The 20,028-nt window shown below is 41.5% G+C and overlaps 1 protein-coding gene across 3 annotated transcripts in view; it reads left to right on the top strand.

Moving 5' to 3' along the window:
• Window positions 1–1,252: 1,252 nt before the first annotated feature.
• The window catches only part of LATS1 (large tumor suppressor kinase 1), a 56,094-nt gene continuing 37,318 nt past the window's right edge, over window positions 1,253–20,028 (top strand). Inside the window, exons 1-2 of one of the 3 annotated variants that reach the window (XM_030556544.1) lie at window positions 1,253–1,585; window positions 10,643–11,155. In XM_030556544.1, the coding sequence (XP_030412404.1) occupies window positions 10,805–11,155 (351 nt within the window). In that variant the 5' untranslated portion in view covers window positions 1,253–1,585; window positions 10,643–10,804. The remainder of the gene's footprint in view (window positions 1,586–10,642; window positions 11,156–20,028) is intronic. The other 2 variants (XM_030556542.1, XM_030556543.1) reach the window with 2 other exon arrangements.

The following is a 20,028-nucleotide window of genomic DNA, read 5'->3' as shown; positions in this document are numbered from 1 at the left end:
CCATGCCTATTATTTCAGGCATATTTACATCCACTCTTCTACCATAGTTAAGGATATGATTTGGTCACAATTCTGTAACTGCACTGGTCTGCTTCAGCTGGAGCCAGGGCTGTATGCCCCCTTGCAGCTGTGGCAGGAGCTGGGGTTGTGTCCCCCCAACATTGCTGTGGGCAGAGCTAGGGCTGTGTATTCCTGACCAGTGGCTTCAGCTGGGACTGGAGCCAGGGATGTGCTTCCCCTCCCCGCAGTATAGCTGTGGCCAGGGCTCAGGTCAGGGCTGTGTGCCCCTGTGTGCATCTGGGCCTGCATCTGTGCACCCCTACCCTGTGGCTTTGGCCGGGGCTGTGCAACCCTAACCCTTGGCTTCAGCCAGAGCTGTGTCTCCCCCTCAGCTGCAGCCAGGGCTGGCGCTACGGTTGTGCACCCCCTGTTGCAGTGGGGCTGTAACTCTCCCTCACGCTTTGCAGTAGGGCTTGGGCTCTCAGTCTCCCCAGTTGTGACTCACCCCCCTTATTCTTAGTAAAAGTCAAAGACAGGTCATGGCTCCCATGCATTTTTGTGTATTGCCAGAGACCTATCTGTAACTTTTAGTAAAAATAACCGTGACAAAATCTTAACCTTAACCATAGTTGCCAGTTCTCTGCAATACTGCTCCAGTCAGTGTTGTAGAGTGGAAAGTGTAGCAAAGCTTGTGACAAAAACTGCTAAATATTTAATCCACCCTACCGTCTACCCTCGTGCTGCCGGTTATGAATAAGCGTGGGGTGACGGATTTACGGTAGAGGACCGGGACCCGTGGCGAACTTCAGGACCCGCAGAGAAAGTGATATATAGTCATGTTGCTTTGCACCCCAGTCAGTGCCAACCCGGGTTTGATTTCCCACTAAGGCAATGGAGCCTTCTGAACCGGTTTCGTATGGGGCACGGAATTTGCGCCGCAGCGGAACTTCAGTGGCGTTTGAGAGACAGGTCACTGTGGGCAGCCACAAACCACGATACGCAGGGATGAGGGCTGCAAAATGACTCAGCTTCTTGGAGGCCTCCCTGCCTGGAACCCGCTGATACCAACCCACCGCCCCGGCCTGGCTCCGCCACCTGACTGTGCATGCACCAAATAACCCTGCACCCGGCAGCGGGGCGGCTGGCAGGAGATCGGAATCCTCCTGCATCAGCCAACCACAGACGGCGCCTTTCCCGGGGGGCGGAGCTGTGCTACGGGCCGCTGCAGGAGCCAGCACGAGAGCGCGCGCGGCCCGTTCCCCCACCCCCCCCGCGCAGGGCCCGGCCCGGAATGCTGACTCCGAGCTACTCGCATTCCAGCCCAGGGGGAGCAGCAGGGAATACGCGCAAAGGAGGCCGGGAACTGCCCATATCCGGGAAACCCTCTGCGCCAGACCCACCGAGAACATGGCGGCCCGGAACTGAGCCCCACGGGGGGTGGGGGAGGGGACGAGCTGCCACCAGCACCGGGGACCCGAACGGCGCTGCCGCCACCCCCCTCGGGCGGAGCCCAGCGCCGCACGCAGCGCGCCGCGGCCCACAACACGCGTGGGCCTGGGGCGACGCCGCCGCCTTGTCCCCGCAGGTAGGTCCGGCTCCGCGAGCACCCGCGCCCCGCTCTGTCCCGGGAGGCGAGCGCGACCAGGGGGATCCCGCGCCCGGGGGAGGCGAGTCCCGACCGCGCCTCGTGCGTGACTGTGACCCGGCCGCCGCCTCTCGGCACGGTGGGGGGCGCTGCCCCGCGAGTGAGTGGAGACAATAACAGCCCCTCCCCGCCCCGTGCCCTCGGGAGCCGCAAGCGGGGGGGTTGCTCCTGTCTCCCCGCTTGGCTCAGCCCGTTTGCAACTCTGCCCGGCTGCTGCATTTCCCCCCTCCAGTCCTCCAAGCTCCTGCTCAGATCCCCTCGCCCCGGTACAGCGCTTTATCCCTGGGGGTGTCCCTCACATCCATGTCTCCGGCGGGGATTCCCCGTCTGCTGCCCAGCGCCTCTCCCTAGCTGCTCTGGGGACTGGAGAGGGGCTGGGCGGCGCCGACTAGAATCCAGTTTGTGCCCCGGGGTGGGTACGGTCTGGGGTCTCTGCCTCTCTGCGCGCTTCTCCCCTGCAGCTGGAGCTTTTGTATATTTCAACCTTGGATTAAACTTTGAAACGTTTCCCCTCGGTCCTACAAAATAAAGATAGGGGAGAGGGGTAATTGAAAGCTTGTGCGTAACTGACTGGAGACCCAAATCTATTAATCTTTGAGGACTATGGGGTTGGGATGACACCAGGTTGAGGAAGAGACACTGGATGAGAGATTATTCCCTCAACATGGTGCTCCTATATGGTCTCTTCAGCTGTTACTGGCACTGACCTCTAGTCAAATAAATTGTTGTATGAAACTAGGTCAGCTTTGGCTAACATACTTTCATTTAAGTGAAACTTGGTTTAATTTGTTTGTCTATTGGTGTCCAATGAATATCCCATTATAGTGATTTAAATTTGGTGGATGTTCACACATTAGTCCAATCTTCAGCTCCAACTACCCAGCTGTCACAGATAAGGGAGAATCTGATACTTTGGCAGATAGTATTTATGTTGCTCTGAATTTTTGTATATAGGTTGAAAACTAAATTGGTCCCAGGTCTGGTATGTGCTATACATTCATGGTCTGTGCCAAAATACAATGCTGATCTGAGGGATCAGTGACTGTCCTGTTCCAATATTTTGCAAAGCACCAGAGTTAGAAACAAAAGCTGTTAACCATTGTAATACTATGGAAGAGGAAATCATAAGAACATGGGAATCGCCGTACTGTCTCAGATTATTGGTCCATGTAGCCCAGTATTCTGGCTTCAAACAGTGGCTGGTGCCAGAGACTTCAGAGGAAATGAACAGAACAAGGGCAGTTACCAACTGATCCCTTGTCATCCATGCCCAGCTTCTGACAGTCAGAGGCTTAGGGACACCCAGAGTATGGGGGTTGTGTCCCTGACCATCTTGCTAATAACTATTGACAGACCTATCCTCTGTGAATGTATCTAATTATTTTTTTAACCCAGTTATGCTTTTGGCCTTCACAAGATCCCCTGGCAATGAGTTCCACAGATTGACTGCATTGTGTGAAGTACTTATGTTTGCTTTAAACCTGCTGCCTATTACTTTCATTGGGTGACCCCTAGTTCTAATGTTATGTGAAGGGATAAATAACACTTCCTTCTTCACTGTCTCCATACCATCTGTGAACTTTTCCTATATCATATCATATTTGTCTTCTAAACTAAACAGTTAAAAGTCTTTTTAATCTCTCTTCATATGCAAGCTGTTCCATACCCTCTCTCCCTCCCCAATAATTTTTGTTACTTTTCTCTGGACTTTTTCCAATTCTAATATATCTTTTTTGAGATGGAGCAACCAGAACTGCAGGCATTGTTCAAAGAGTGGGCATACCATGGATTTATACAGTGGCATTGTGATATTTTCTGTTTTATTTTCTGACCATTCTCTAATGATTCCTAAGATTCTGTTAACTTTTTTGACCGCCGCTGTACACTGAGCGTGTTTTTCAGAAAATTATCCATGATTACTCCAAGAGCTCTTTCTTGTGTGGAAACAGCTAACTGAGACCCTATCGCTTTGTATGTATAGTTGGGATTATGTTTTCTAATGTGCATTACTTTGGCAACACTGAATTTCATCTGCAGTATCACATTCATTTCTAGCCCTGGTGGTCTATGAGCTGCTGTACCTCTAAAATTGCTTTATTCTAATTACTTTAGTACGTCTCTGTCATTATGGCAAATACAATGTGATTTTAGTGGCTACTGTCCTTGTAGCTACTAGGATCACTTCTGTACACTATGTGAAAGCAACTAAGAATACCAGCTTTTAAATGGGTGTAAAGAATTTACCTCTAACATGACAGTCTTGATTGAGAAATTTGGACTGGTTAAATTATTTAGAAGTGAAGCATGGCGGGAGAAATGAGTTTATTCTAATTACAGTTTTTAAGGATTGAGTGTTTAAATATTGTTGCAGTTATGAAATAATAACTATGTACAACTTTGTGATAGTTTTATAAAACTTAAACATTAATATTTTTACCACTCAAATGGTTCTCTTTCCCAGTGAAGTTTGAAAGGCCTTACGTGGTACTGTCAGAAGCTGCAACTGTTCACATTCTCTCAAATTGAGCTACAACTACCTAAATTGTCAGACTTTCTCTTCCCAGCTCTCAAGTTTTATATTTTCTTGGCTTAAACAACCTCCATTTTTAAGGCCCAATATTTTGTGAAATACAGGGGTATAGAAGTACTAGGGCAGATCAGTACAGATATTTCTAGGATCAATAAACATATTCTGAGAATTTGGCCTGGAAAGTAAGAAACCTGTTACCCTGGTTTTTGTCTCCTTAAAAGGAAAGAAAGGGCAAACTGATGCAGCTTCATTTGAGAAGTGGAGATAGATGCAGCTGAAAATGTACTGATGGACAATGTTTACAGAATTGCAAGTGGGGCTATCATCGGTTCTTCAAATACAGAGAGAATAGTTATTGTCTCCTGGCTCAGTGTGCAAGATGAAGGGAGTGGTGTTGACCACCCAGCAAAGACTTTTTTACTTTTAAAGTGGGCATGTAAATTCCTTGTTTATGAAATGTGATGACTTGACAGCCTTGGGGTTTGAGGTTCCCTATACACAGAACAAATATATCACAGTCTGTGGCAATACTTGCTTCCTCATACTTCCCTAAGATAGAGGGACAATCTCAGTTGAGGAACCAACTCAGTTTGGCTTCAAAGCAATTCAGTTTTCAAGCCCGTTGGTCTTTGGTCTGTCTTGCTGAAACCATCAAGAAAACAATAATTTATATGTAACACTTATTACATAATATTCCTCATCTGAAGATCTCAAAGCAGTTTACAAAGAAAGATAAGTATAATTATCTCCATTTTATAGATGGGGAAAATTGATGCACAACGTTAAGTGGCTTGCCAGCGGCCACATAAGTAACTGTCAAACAGAATAGAATCCGAGTCATCTGACTCCCAGTTAAGTGCCCTATCCATTTGACCACAGAGCCTTTCAAGGGTGGCAAGTCTGTTTAGCTTAGGTATTTAAAAGATACTTATCCCCTAGATATCTAAGCACCAAACAATATTATGGAAAAGCATAAGAGTGCAAAGCAACTTTTTTTCCCCCTCACACTCCACTTTTCCCCATAGTTACAGGGGTATGCAAATTTTATATAGGAAAATTCCTTCAGTCCGCATTGTTCCCTGAAAAATATGTAGTCAGATTAAATTGCAGTGGTTGTCTATCATAGCGTGGACTGACAAAACTCATTTTAAGTAGCTTATGTAGTAGTGGTGAGATAGTAATTACTTCTGGGTGCTACCAGCTTCAACTGAATTCTAATCAGTAACCTAAATGTTCTGTTACTAATCTTCTGAGTCATCTAGTCTTACAGATAATTTTGAATGGAGTCTTGAATAAGTTTATACCCCCTGAGTACCTTCTTACTGGATGATGGTGGGTTTTTTTGCAGAACTATTAAAATGTAACGCCATGTTCACTTTTGTAGCCAATTATTCTTTGTAGCTGTTAATGCAATCTCTTGGAGGCAGAAAAACTTCCTTCTCCATTATGTTGGCCAAGCAAGAACAAGTCCCACTTAAAATTGGCAATAAGTTACCCTTGCCTTCACCTTTCTTTGGGACACGAGGGTGCTGGGCTGCCTCAAGGAGGTGGGACTGATGGTAAAAGCTGTAAGTGTAGATGGGGACGGCAGAGGTGTTGTATCTGGGCCACAAGGCGGGGAGCCCAAGCCCAGAGCTGGCCAGGGAGGTGGGGGGGGCTCTTAACCAAGAGAGCCCGAATTGCAGACCAGAGTGCTGGAAGAATCCCAGTTTGAACCCCTGGGGTATTGGGGTGGCAAAAGGGTTCAGGCCACATAAACCTTCCTACATGCGGCCTGCAAGTGCCATCAAGCACACTCGACCTAAGGGAGGGAGCAAAACTGGACTGTCCTGGGGTAACTCGCAGCAAGGAATGGGACAGATGCTGGGGCTTCCCCAGGTCACTGGCTGAAGTGACCTTGCTCAGTTCGGTCTCGAAGGGGGGAGAGATGTGATGAACTAGGAATGTTCTTAATGTTTTCTCTGAATACTGTGTTGGTGCCTCAGTGTCCCCTATGCAGTTCTTAAATATCTAGGTGTTGGGATAAGGGTGTATGGTTGCTACAGAGCAAAGGGCCAGTGCACCTAAATGTCTGACACTCTGTCTTCTGGCAACTAATGGCCTGGGCCCCTCCCCTGCAAGGTGCCAACTGAAGGTGTTGGAGACAAAGAGATCAGGTGACCTCCTGGTGCAGGGAAGGAACTGAGCAGAGGAGGGGCTGGAGGGGTTTTCAGTCTGGAGCTGGCAGGGGACAAGGAGTGAGTGCAGACGTGGGGGTCTGGCTCACTGCCCCCCAGAATGGACCCGGCGGAGGTACCTACAAGCTCTGTTTTAGACCGTGTTCCTGTCATCAAATAAACTTCTGTTTTACTGGCTGGCTGAGAGTCACATCTGACTGCAAATTGCGGGTGCAGGACCCTGTGGCTTCCCCAGGACCCTGCTGGGGCGGCCTCGCTGTGGGAAGCGCACGGAGGGGCGGAGGATGCTGGATGCTCCAAGGAGAGACCCAGGAGGTGAAGACATGAGCTTCTTGTCCTAAAAAAGTCTGCTCCAAGGGAGAGGAGGCTCTCCAAAGTCCTGACTGGCTTTGTGGGGAGCAGTTCCAGAGCATTGCCTGGGGACTCTGTGACAACTGTGTCTTTATTCAAACACTCGCATTGAAGTCACATTTCAAACATTAAAGGCAATAAAAAATAAAGAAAATGAAGTAAAGAACAAAAATCAGTTTATCTAAGCATAATGATTTTAAACAGTTTTTAATAACTCATTGCACACTTCTTGCTTTATCATATTTCACTTCAACTACTTATTTATTAAACTTCTGACTTTTTGAAGTTTTTTAATGTTAAAGTTGCAGTTAACTTTTACATTTCCTGACTTAAGAGTTTAAGGTTGCACAGAGAAGCTTAACTATGTTCTCTTGCCTATATGTATTATAACTCTTGATACACACCTCTAGCGTGATATAACACGACCCGATATAACGCGAATTTGGATATAACACGGTAAAGCAGTGCTCTGGGGGAGGCGGGGCTGTGCGCACCGGTGGATCAAAGCAAGTTCAATATAACACGGTTACACCTATAACATGGTAAGTTTTTTTGGCTCCTGAAGACAATGTTATATCAGGGTAGAGGTGTAATCCCATACTATTTCTGTAATAGATATTATACAGGGCTGAGGGTTTTTTGTTGTTTTTTACAATTTATATTCAAACGTTGCATCTTGTAATATTTTATATATGCCTGCTAGTCTCTGGAAGTATATACCTAAAGATTTCTGCTTTATTCACTGAGCAGCATAAAAACGCACATTACAAGACTACAAAAAAATTGATTATATATTGTGTTAAAATAACATGAACAAGTAGAGATTTGTGACATGAGAGAGATCATAAAAATGAAAACTGGATTGAGAGAGAGAGTAATTGTTATGCAAACTGTTAAAAGTACTTACATACACCAGTTTAACTCAAATGCCTGATAAGACAAAGGCTTTTGTGTACATCCTGTCTCTTTAACTTAGGGATGAGAGAGTGCCCTTTCCACTTGTCTGGGTCCTCCAAGGAAAGCATCCAGCAAAACCATATAGAGAAGGTTTGGCATTGCTGATATTTCTAAGATGATGAAGCAGAAAAACTTTTTTGGGCAGTCACAGTGCAGCACTTTCAGGCCACCTTTACATGTAATAAAGAGGGGATTTGTGCCTTTGTTTTCTTCAGGTTGCCTATAAAAAAAAAATAAAATTAAGGTATCACAAGAATGCCCCATTCCTTGCACCTTACTTTGTTGGTAGGATGGAGTTCCTTTCCTGGGGAGCCTTAGAAGCTGCATGGGTTTTACTTTATAAGATGCATGCTGAGTGAGCAGGGGCCCATTGTGTTTCTGCACACCTCTGCTTGTCTTGTTCCACCACCTGAAACTTTTTACCACATAAGTTAACCAATATGATCTTCCTTATCTGTGCACACCTTATGAGCTTGGTTTAAAAGCTTACTCTGTGTATACAGTGTCATTTGTTTCCTTACTGAGTCAAAATAAAAAAACAACTTTTACAGGAACATTCAAAGGCATCTCACACTGAGGATTATTTTCATGAAATATGGCATGGTTCTACCCATGTTAGTTAACCTTTTTCTTTAAATTTAAAATATTTTTACAATAGGAAAACCTTTTTTTGAATTTTTTTTGTTCAGACTCTTCTTCTCTCCCCCCCCCCCCCGGATTCTCCTCATCCCCAAAATGGCTGAATTTGCGACAATGACCAGTCATGGGAGAACTTAGGGGTGACATTTGTAGAAGTTTAAGAGCATGTGAAAACAGGGTTGGAATGGAAATGGCATAGGAAACTACTGTCACTAGCATGACAAATGCAGGCAAATGTTTGGTTTTATGCACAAGGTGGGTAAAATCAATGGTTAAGATCCTACTGCAGAACTAAAAACTAGTTGGTCTGTTTTTAAGAGGTGCTGAGCATCCACAAGAGAGGGAGCTGCAAGTGTTTGGCACATCTAACACTTCTCTCCCCCCTCAGCTGTAATGCTTGTAAGAGAAACATACATGCCTACCCCATAATTTGTTTTATAATCTGAAGTAGTTTTCTGTAAATATAGTCATTTTACTGTTCGTTACTCTTTGTGAAGTTTTAAGAGTATTTCATCACATGCCCCCATTCCAAGAAGGGATGGCGGAGGAAAGATTGTAACACTTGGACCAATTTACATAGGGACGTAATGGATTCTTCATTACATGCAATATTTAAATCAGGACTGTATAGTATCTCCTTTTAGAAAGATATAGTTCTAACATAAGTTATGGACTGGGTGTAGAATTTGTCGGATGAGGTTTTGGCCTCTGTTATGCAGGATGACAGATTAGATGATCCTAATGGTCCCTTCTGACCTTAAAATCTATGACATATTATAAAAATAAATTACTAGAACTATTAAAGTTTGTATGTAGGTTGTTTTCAATTCACAACCTTATTAGTGTCACCGTCCTTCCTCTCCCATTGTTTTCTTCCCCAACTGGTTTGCTTGATGCCAATTTTTGTCATGTTAGACCTGTACACAGCAGATGATTTTTACTTGGTTTTGTAAGGCATTCATTTGGGAGCTTAAAAAATGATGAGTCTTATACATTATTCTCATATTCAGGCATATATTGTGCATTATAAAGGGAGCATAAGACAAGGGGTATCAGAACCAGCTTGTATGGTTTGACTGGGCATGGAAGAAGTACAATTCTTCATGCTAACTCAAACCAACATATAAAATTTTGATTGAAAATTATATTTAATGAGAACTTGCAGTGTTATCATTTTGTATAAAACACTGAAAAATTTCTTTTGAAACCGTTTACTGTATTGAGTTCACTTTTGCTAATTTAAATATATTTCAGTTTTTGTGATACTGTAAGAGCACATAGTCTGTTGCACTGAAGTTTTTACAATATCACAGTTTCAGATAGCCTGCTATTTGAAATTGTTTGCAGAGTTGTAGTCGTGTTGGTCCCAGGATATTAGAGAGATAAGATGGGTAAGGTAATATCTTTTTAGACCAACTTCTATTGGTGAGAGAGACAGTCTTTCGAGCTTACACAGAGCTCTTCTCTTCAAGCAAAGCTGATATCGGACATCTGCATTTAGCTAGGAAATTGAAACAGATGATATTCATAAAAAAATCTGTTTTATGATTAAATTATTAATGTCCTTTAAAATGAAAGGTGGGAGGAATGATGGGGAACAAACTCCAGTGCATTGATGTGATGGAGAGCCAAATGACTTGACTCAAGGTATCACAGTGAGTAGAAATAGAGCAAGAAACAGGATCAAGGAGTCCAGGTTCCTACTCTCCATTCTTTGTCCATTAGATCACATTCTTTTTGATGTGTAGATCTTTGATAATCCTTCAGCTGTGCTAATAGGTTGTGTTTCAAATAGTAGCATAGTAAAGCAACCTGTTAGGACAGTGATCAGGATAAACTACTGTCAAGAGGAAAGTAAATTATATATATTTTCCTCTCTTGTCTTCTAGGTGAGATTAAATTCAAGCAAGTTTCAGGATTTAAACATTTGGGCCATAATTTAAAATAACTCAAGCATGCAGTTAGTTTTTGTAGCAGGTACCAAGGGATTCTTTCAAAGATTATAGTTAAGTTTGCAGTTAACTGATGGCTGTACACTCCCTGCTTGAAAAAAATCAGCAGTGTTTATCATTGTCAATAATTTTAAGACAAGTTTACTCCCAAAGTTTGATAAACCTGATTTCAATCCCCCCCAATTTTGGGATCTTTAGACTTGAGAGGCAACTAAAACATTGTTTACTAATTAAATGTTGCCAGGCCAAAATAGTTCTTAATTTAGAATGGTTAAAGACTGCATGAATGATAAGTTGCATATGATGAATTTAGTAAATATGGAGGAAATATATGCCCTGCAAATGTTTCACTGTTAACAGCATGTGTAACTTGAATGTTCTTTTGTTACAGGGTGGCTGACTTTGTTGTTGTGAATTTCAGCACTGTTGGAACTACAAGTAGTGGTGAATGTTTTCACTCTTGCTTAAGAGTGAGTTCTGAAACTACCAACGAGCCTTTCTTGAAATTTTTGTGACTGAATCCTTGGTGGAGGTTACATAGATACATGTTTTCATGAAGAGAAGTGAGAAGCCGGAAGGATATAGACAAATGAGGCCTAAGACTTTTCCTGCTAGTAACTACACTGGCAGCAGCCGGCAAATGTTACAAGAAATACGAGAGAGCCTTAGGAATTTGCCTAAGCCCTCAGATGCTGCTAAAGCTGAGCACAATATGGGTAAAATGTCAGCTGAAGATCCCAGACAAGGCCGAAATCCCCCCAAATTTGTAACATACCATAAAGCTTTGCAAGAAATTCGAAACTCCCTGCTGCCTTTTGCAAATGAAACCAGCTCCTCAGCCAGGGGAACATCTGAAATCAATCGACAAATGCTACAAGACTTACAGGCGGCTGGGTTTGATGAGGTAAGCATTTTTGTTGAATATTAATCATGCACACACATTTTAGCTGTATGTTACCCTTTTCGTAATTAAAGAGTGTAAGTAGCATGATAGTCAAAATATTTCCCTGAAATACAAATTAATTTTTTACTGTGACCGGGCCAAAAAGAAAATGGGGTTGGGGCATTAGTTTGGTTAAAATAACCCATGTTTTTTCCTCTACATCCAGTGTAATCTATTCTTTCTATGAGATTAGTAGTAGTTTGATTAGTCATTTACATCCCTGTGTGTGGAAATGAGTGGATTCAAAGTCTGGAATTTTCCTCAGAGTAATTTAATGGCATTTTGGATTATGTAGTTTAAAATGTGTTGTGAGAACAATACAGTTGAGAATAGTAAGACAAGGATACCAAATGTAAGTAACTTCACAATATTTAAATACTTTTATTCTCTTTTAGATGAGTATTTCAGAAGCCCCGATTTATGAGTAACTTAAACTTGTTCAGAAAAATGATTCATTATCTGAGCTGAATATTAACAAAAAACTGCATTTGTTGTCTTATCTGAACACTTCAGTCTTAGTTATATGCAAATGATGTACATTATCCTAAATCAGATACTAAAGAATGTACAATAAATATACCGCAAGGAGAACCGTGCAGAATGCCTTCAACAATGTAGTGTCTTCTAGGAAAAAATGTAGACGTTATATAGCAGAGCCCCATAATGATGTCTTTGAAAGTTGGTATTGTTGGTCAGTATAAAGACATGGATGAAGTGATTGACAGGCATCTGTCTGAAGTCCTGTCATCTATTTCAATACCAGCTGAACTTGTTTTCATTTTAGTATGGAAAGTGTGTAATGTCATTTATTGACAAAATATCTGGTTTCCATGAATAAAGAATTAATACATTTAGAGACCTTTGTATGTGTTTATTTGCAGTGTATGCATTGGCAAGTGGGTCTAAAAGACCCTTTTATACATGCACTTGTAAACCTGAGCACAAAAGTACACTTACAAAATGAGCACAGACCTCAGGCCCATCACTTTCAAAAATTTGTAATAGCAGGCCAAGGATAGCTTACAAGCAAACAAGGTAGAATGGTGTCAAGTATCAGAGGGGTAGCCGTGTTAGTCTGGATCTGTAAAAGCAGCAGAGTTCTGTGCCACCTTATAGACTAACAAACGTATTGGAGCATGAGCTTTTGTGGGTGAATACCCACTTCGTTGGATGCATGAATGAATAAGGTAGAATGGTTTATTCATAATTGTACTAGTCAAAATAATGATCGTATCCAAAGTTGTAATTGCAGGTTAATATTAAAGAATCAACGTATTTTGCACTAATTTCCTTTAAAGGTTAGGCAGAGTGTTTTGGTGTGCCATATTTGTTGTACACCAACATAATGTTGTTAGCAAAGACTTCAAGAAGGAGTGGTTAAGCGATCGCCATATTATTGCCCATACAGAAGGATTATGAAAAAGAGCTCCTCAATGACATACAAATGCATTCAGCTCATATAAATGATATATCAGCTCAGTACATTTACTTTAGCTGCTGAAAGAACTCATTGACAACAGGGGTTTTCATAGTATCTGTTCTCCATTGGCTTTCTTGTCTCCATTTTGTTGAATGATAAACAATTGTGTCTAGTTTTCAAATATCCAATTAAAAAAAAATTCCTACATCCTTGTTGAAAATGGCATTTCACACATCAGTATCTAAACGGTTGACATTTACAAAGATTTCACTGTGCTTCTGTACTTGGCTTAAGAAATGGTGACACTGCATCAGGGAAAATCTGCTTAAATTATGGATTTTGCGGTGATGTCTGATTTCATTTGGTGGGGCACAGAGATGTTAGATACCTCAGTGTTTTCAAAAAGAAGCCTTTTTTAAAGGAATCTTGTAATCTCAAAAAGTGCTTTAATTTATTCAAAAATATCAGACATTTTAATTATTAATGAGCCTGAATTCTAAACTTTTAAAAGCAGAAGGTTTTTTTGGGCGGTTACAAGAAAGATCAAGATAGATCAGTTATAGTTACGGAAAGACTACTACTGCTCCAAAGTGAACTACACCTTGGCAGAGCAGGGAGTAGTCAGCTGGTCCTATAGACATCTATTACTTGAGCTACAGGAACATTTCTTATTTGTCACCCATTGAAGGACCCTTTATACTTTGGTTTGGTTTGTTTCTCTCCAAAAGCTACAACCAGTTGTCAAAGTTAGAATCAGGACTCACAATTTGTCAGACCACTCTGTTTTATTAGCACAGCGCTCTGCCAATAACATTCAGAATATGTGAGCGCCCATGCAAGGCTCAAACAGTCTTATTTATACAGATAAAAGAGCGGGAATTAGACAAAGGGACAAAGATACCAAAACAGTAAAATTCAGCTGGGGCACAGCATGCATATCCTATTTCCTTACTAACTGTTATCGATCTAAGGCTAATGCTTCACCAATTGCCCTTAAACGGTGCAATTGTTCTATGTTAATGTCGTATTCCTGACACCTGGTTGCAACATTCCAACATCTTTGCTTAAAGATACAGACAACATTTCTTTAATCCTTTCTATTTTCACAATATAATTCATTCTACTTTCACAATCCCTCCTTTTGGTCAAGCGCACGCCATGACCAACAATTACTGGGTTCCACAAATTAACCGTTTCTTATCTTTTTGTTCATCAGTGATATTCAAAATCATTATATTAGCACTCTGTTTTGGGGCAGCCATCTGGGTGACACAATTCTGGATACAACAGATTAACTGAAAGCATACAAAAATCACTAAGATTTCAAACAGGATAGTTAGGGCTCCCTGAAACAACCAGTTTCCTATGCCAGAGAAATTGAACAGGTTACTTAGCCACTTCCATAAAGAACTCAGCTCTTCATGAGGAAGATATGCGATTTGTTCTAAGTGGCTATAGCGATCTATTACCTTATTGGTATTGTATAAACATACAACATTGTTTTCCAGTGAGAGCACAGGTCCCTCCTTTGGCCGCGAGCACTATGTCCAATGCCTGACGGTTCTGGAGGGCCACCTGTCCGATCGCCTCTGTTTCCTTGGCCAGGGCTCTTAAACTTTCTCTGGTTTTATTTGCCATAATTTAACTACTTAGGAGCCTTTTTGCCTGGTGTATTGCTCCCCCAAGTGGGGTAAAGGAACTGCCAATAGCCTCTTCCCAGGTGTCATTACTGTTCCATATTGTGTTAAACAGACAAGGTCCTCCAGTGAGGTCTGGGTAATTGAGTGGGATAGCCAGGACAGGAACACCAGTTTGAGAGTGGGCTGGGATGTGGCTGCAGACCCAGCATTTAGAAATAATAAGGGTCTGAGCTATTCACACTTGCTGCTGGATAAAAGAATTGTCATTGTGTGCACCCCAGACCTTAAGATACCAGCAGCCGAGGAACAGGCGCTACCAGAGCTGCATGTTGGAGGCAAGGCCCTTCTGGTTCTGACAACCTCAACTGAGGGAACTGCACTCACAGTTTTAAGTCCACCAGGCAGCAGGCGCTCGGCTCACTACTGCTTCTTCTTGGGCCTTGCTTTATGTAGTCATCTGCTTCTGGCAACCCTTACGAGAGCGTAGATTGTAAGGTATTGCAGGCTGTTCCTCTACGTCTTCTTCTGGAGTCAAAAAAATTGACTCTGCGTGGTCCTGAGGTGGTGGTTGGTTCACTGGGGTCTGTGCATTCTTACACTGCAAAGCATGTATCCACTCTGAGATGCCAGACAGTTTAACAGCCATCCCTTGACTCTGGCTGTAACAATGGCCTTCACACCTTATCTTTTCCTGATGCATACATTCCTCATTCACACAAATAGATTTGAGAATACAAACAGTACTATTTTATATTGAACAAAAAAAACATTGCAAATTAAACCTTGCTAAGTTTTACAATTGATAACTAAGACAATTTACATTGAGACCCAGGCCTTAAATGTTTCTCTAATTTACTTAACACAGACACAATAGAGAATCCTGTCTCTTACTATCTAAATCTTAAAACAAAGAGTTAGAGAGGGCCCAATTTGTAATGCATATGGGAAAACAGAATCCTATAGTCCCAGGGGGTCATTTCTTTCTGGTATTTAAAAAAGATGGCTAGCAGGATGAAATCAAATTATACTGTAATTCTTATGGGACACTGTAATTCTTATGGGACATTATAAAATCCTGCTCCTACATATCCCCCTTTTGACACTAAGATTATTAATCGCCAGTGTCACTTCTTATTTAGTCCACGTAATAGAAAATACTGGGAGGTGATTTGGGCCTGTGGCTTTAGCTTTACATACATTTGTTTTATCCACCAGCACATTTTAAACATTTCAATTAAACACATACAATTTAAAACCAAAAACAATTAGGGGTAGTAACATTAGTATGCCAGTAGTTGTGGGAGACCATCCAGAAAATGTTATACCAATGGTAAGCTGTTATGCTTTTATGCAGTGGCAATTTTTAACATGTTTCCATTTGCGTGTATAATATGAATAGTTCAGTTTTCGACATTTTTGTTTTTATTTTTTTAGGAGCCATGTTACCTTTTTACCTTTTAACAGATGATTGGTAACTGTTTGCCATTTAATGCCAAGGTTGATAGAGAACTCAGCTAAATCAGTGCTTACAGTAAGCGGAGACTCTTTTGTTGTTGTTGTTGTGGCAAATAGTAAATGTGATTATTGGTAAACACAGTACTTACATTACATGTACATTTGTCTTCTGGTAAGTTGCTAACACTTTTTAAACACTTTTCCCCAAGAATTAACACATACACATAGTCCATTATACAGTACTTTGGATTATCTGAAAGACAAAAAGAACATTTTTCTGCCCCTTTTGGGGTGGCATTGATTATTGCTTAAAGATTCCATTCTTTTACAAATACCCTTCCTGACTGCAGGCAAAACAGAGGAATTACCCCCATATTTTCCTGTGTGTTTTTTTTATTTTAAATAGGCAGGCCAGGTTTTAATGGCTTCTACATTTTAAGGGTTATGCAAGAATTATTTCACTGTTTAGTTATTAAATTCATGAGGTGGTGTACCTCAAGTTTTGCCTCTTATATAGCAGACCAAGTTTGTAATGTTTTCCCTGCTGTGTTAAGCTTTAAGTTTATTTACAGGTAATAGCTGAGAAGCATTATTACCATATTACTTTAAAGGATTTTTCCAAAAATCATACACACTACAAGTTGTTACAGGGGTACTCACTAACATTAAAGTTATTTTAATGTTTAATATTAACAGTAACATTAGCATCAAATTTATTAAAGGTATCTTGTTATACCATGCCTTTTATGTAGGCAGTTTGTTTGCTGACCAGGTATGTTCTTTATTTGCAGCTTCGTTTGTGCTGGCAGTTTTCACCTTTCTTTATCAGTTAGGTAATTTGCATTAACACAGGCTAGGCTTTTGGATTCAAAGCCATCAGCAGAGCTCAGAGACTCTGTTTTAACACACAGGGATCTGAAAAAGAAAACACAGCCTATTGCGGCTCTTTTTGGAGCCCTAATAGGATTTTAATTCAGCAGCATGTTTCATTTGCATTTTATTTTTTTTACATCCCTTTTTACAATATACGCTGCACATATCCTACGGAAAATGCACATTCTTTCTATACTATAACTTTTCAAAAACATTAGCCATATTAGTTTTTACATAAGGTATAACTGTTTGTTTTGTTTTTACAGAGTTTTCATGTACTTTTATTAAAGTGACAGTCTGATTACACATAGTCATTTTAAGGCTCAGTGTTTTTAACATTGCTTCTTTTTGTTTTGTGCACCTCACCTCTGCTGTTGCTTCAGAGGGTCACTGTTAACTTTTTATTCTGTCATTACAGCTCTTATCTGCTATTGTTACAAAAAAACAAACCAACCAAACAAAAAGACTCCAGAATCTCTACCTATTCTCCTGATTCTGACTGCCCTATTGCAGCCATGACTTGGTCTTCATTTAAAAACATTTTAATTTTTGTAAAGAATCAAGTTACCCCTTAAGGGTTAAATGCTAAATCCCAAAGCCAAACAACACTAATTACCTGTGTCTTGCAAAAAGGTCTGTCAGTTTTGCAACTTTGAATTAAAGAGTCAAATGAATTTTTAGTGGCATTAAAAACAAAAACAAAATCAATTTATCTTACACCTACAAAACAGTAGTTTTACAAACCAGATGTGCTGGTTTAGATTCTTAGAACTTTACATATTTTCACAGACATAGATACATACACATTTTCTTTTCCTTAACATTCCTTTACACTGTTTTGTTTTTACATAGCTGTATATATATATGGATTATTTACAGGCACTCTTCTGGAAAAGGGCCCATTTTCCCTTCAGAATGTCTGCAAAGAAACCAAGAATTCTCTCTCTTTAACATGGTCCTTTTTAACATTTTCCACAAAGTTTAACTGCTTAATTTTCTCCAGCCTTTATAGTTAACTTTTCACTCTCTTTTCTTAAAGCACTTGTTTATGTTCCAAAATGACACCTTTATCACCTTAGATTTCACCCTTTTAAGTATTGTTCCAGGGGTTCATGCCTGCACTTACTACTTTTTTTTTTTACTCCTGACACTATTCCCTTAGGGCTTTCAACCTGTTTCTTTTCTGTTGCTTGCCTGCTTGTCTGGGCCCGATCCTGCTTTTTTCAATGAACCGTTTGTGAATGATATTGTGGTCATTTCACAATTTTGAAAGAAATGTTCAAGGAAAGGGACCAGAAAGGGTGGGGGCTAGTTGAGGAGCCCCCTCCTCGCCCCCAACCTTGCTGAATTGGTAGTGGGACACTATAAAGAATCAGTTTCTGAGGCAGACAACAAAGGGGAACAGAATAAGGGACTTTTTGTCCTTTTTACAATGAGATGGGAGTATGAAGGGGTTTGGATCGATCCGGGGTTTGGAGAACGGGGTAAAGGGGAGCGCTCGGTCTAGTGGTGGGAGAGGAGGCTTTTAATAAAGCTTTTAAACTTATTATTTGAATAAGTGAGAGAGGCCAGTTTTGATTTTGTCTACCTATGGTTTGCCTCTTCCCACCACTGCATGAAACAATTAACCTCTCCTTTAGCCAATTTAGTTTTAGGTTGGCCGAGTTTGTCCTTTAAGACGTCCACTCAGTCTTTGTTCCAAGATTTTAACAGTGGCCACTGAGTTTTGGGATCCTCCTGAGTTAGCCTAGACCATTTTCCCAGAAATTTACAGGAGTCTGGACCCTTTTTACAGGAGTCTGGACCCATCCTAAATACATAAATGAGCCGGCGTTCATTTAGGGAACTGTCCCAGCTTAGACGTCTGGTTACCAGTACAGGAGGACTTTCACACACCAATCACACAAGAAGGAAATTCAGGTTTGTCAGAGCGATGCCTGCTGCAACACATAAAAGGAGCCCACAGGCTACTGCCTCAATTGCCCTTGCTTTCTAAGGGTTTTACCCAAGGTGTGGTGCGGCTGCAATTGTGCAGATTTTACTCACTCAGACCGCAGGGACAGGAACCCCTTGGTCGGCCGATCCCCAGACAGAGACGGCACCCAGACTCAAACACTCCACAAGAGGACAGATAGACACAGAGACAGGACAGTCCTCAGTCCGGACAAAACACAGAAATAATTACCTGACCAGATTCCTGATGTCAGATCCCGGGATCCCTACCAGAACAGAGTGGGAACCAACAGGTTCGATGGCGTAGACCTCACTGTGGCTGTGCACCTTTCCGCTCTAGTGGGGGACCGCTTGGGCCAAATGCCCAGGTGCCGGCTGCCACGGTCATCCCACAAAAACAGTCAGGAATCACACAGCCCCAGTGAAGACGGTTGCCATCTCGGTGGAACCTCCAAATTGTCAAAGTTAGAATCAGGACTCACAATTTGTCAGACCACTCTGTTTTATTAGCACAGCGCTCTGCCAATAACATTCAGAATATGTGAGCGCCCATGCAAGGCTCAAACAGTCTTATTTATACAGAAAAGAGCGGGAATTAGACAAAGGGACAAAGATACCAAAACAGTAAAATTCAGCTGGGGCACAGCATGCATATCCTATTTCCTTACTAACTGTTATCGATCTAAGGCTAATGCTTCACCAATTGCCCTTAAACGGTGCAATTGTTCTATGTTAATGTCGTATTCCTGACACCTGGTTGCAACATTCCAACATCTTTGCTTAAAGATACAGACAACATTTCTTTAATCCTTTCTATTTTCACAATATAATTCATTCTACTTTCACACAGTCAGTAGAAGACATGTTCAAGGTTTTTTTAAAGGAGTCTAGGAGAGTTAGGCACACAAATCTCACTGAAATTCAGTGAGTATTGAGTGCCTAACTCTTCATCCTTTTTAAAAATCCAACCCAAGTGTCTGATGCTACTGTCACTGAGATCAGTAGCAAAAAATGTTGCCTTTGAACAGAAATAATTAAGAACATAATGGCCATATTTGATCAGACCAATGGTCCATTTGGCCAATATCCTGTCTTCTGACTTTGGCCAACGCCAGGTTCTTCAGAGGGAATGAGCAGAACAGACAGTTATCGAGTGATCCATCCCCTGTGGTCCACTCCCAGCTTCTGACAGCCTAGAGGTTAAAGACATTCAGAGCATGAGGTTGCAGCCCTCACCATCTTAGCTAATAGCCACTGATGGATCTATCCTCCATTAACTTACTTATTGTGAACCCTGTTGCAGTTTTGGCATACACAACATCCCCTGGCAATGAGTTCCACAGGCTGACTTCTTCTGTATAAAGAAATACTTCCTTTTGTTTTAAACTTGTTGCTATTAATTTAATTGGGGGACCATAGTTTCTCCACACTGTTCATGATTTTATACGCCTCTATCATATCCCCCCCTTAGCCGTCTCTTTTCCAAACTGAAG

This window comes from Gopherus evgoodei, chromosome 3 (assembly GCF_007399415.2).
Source record: "Gopherus evgoodei ecotype Sinaloan lineage chromosome 3, rGopEvg1_v1.p, whole genome shotgun sequence".
NCBI classification, from domain to species: Eukaryota; Metazoa; Chordata; order Testudines; family Testudinidae; genus Gopherus; species Gopherus evgoodei.
The sequence above is the reverse complement of the archived record's forward strand: the minus strand, read 5'-3'. Positions and strand labels throughout refer to the sequence as shown.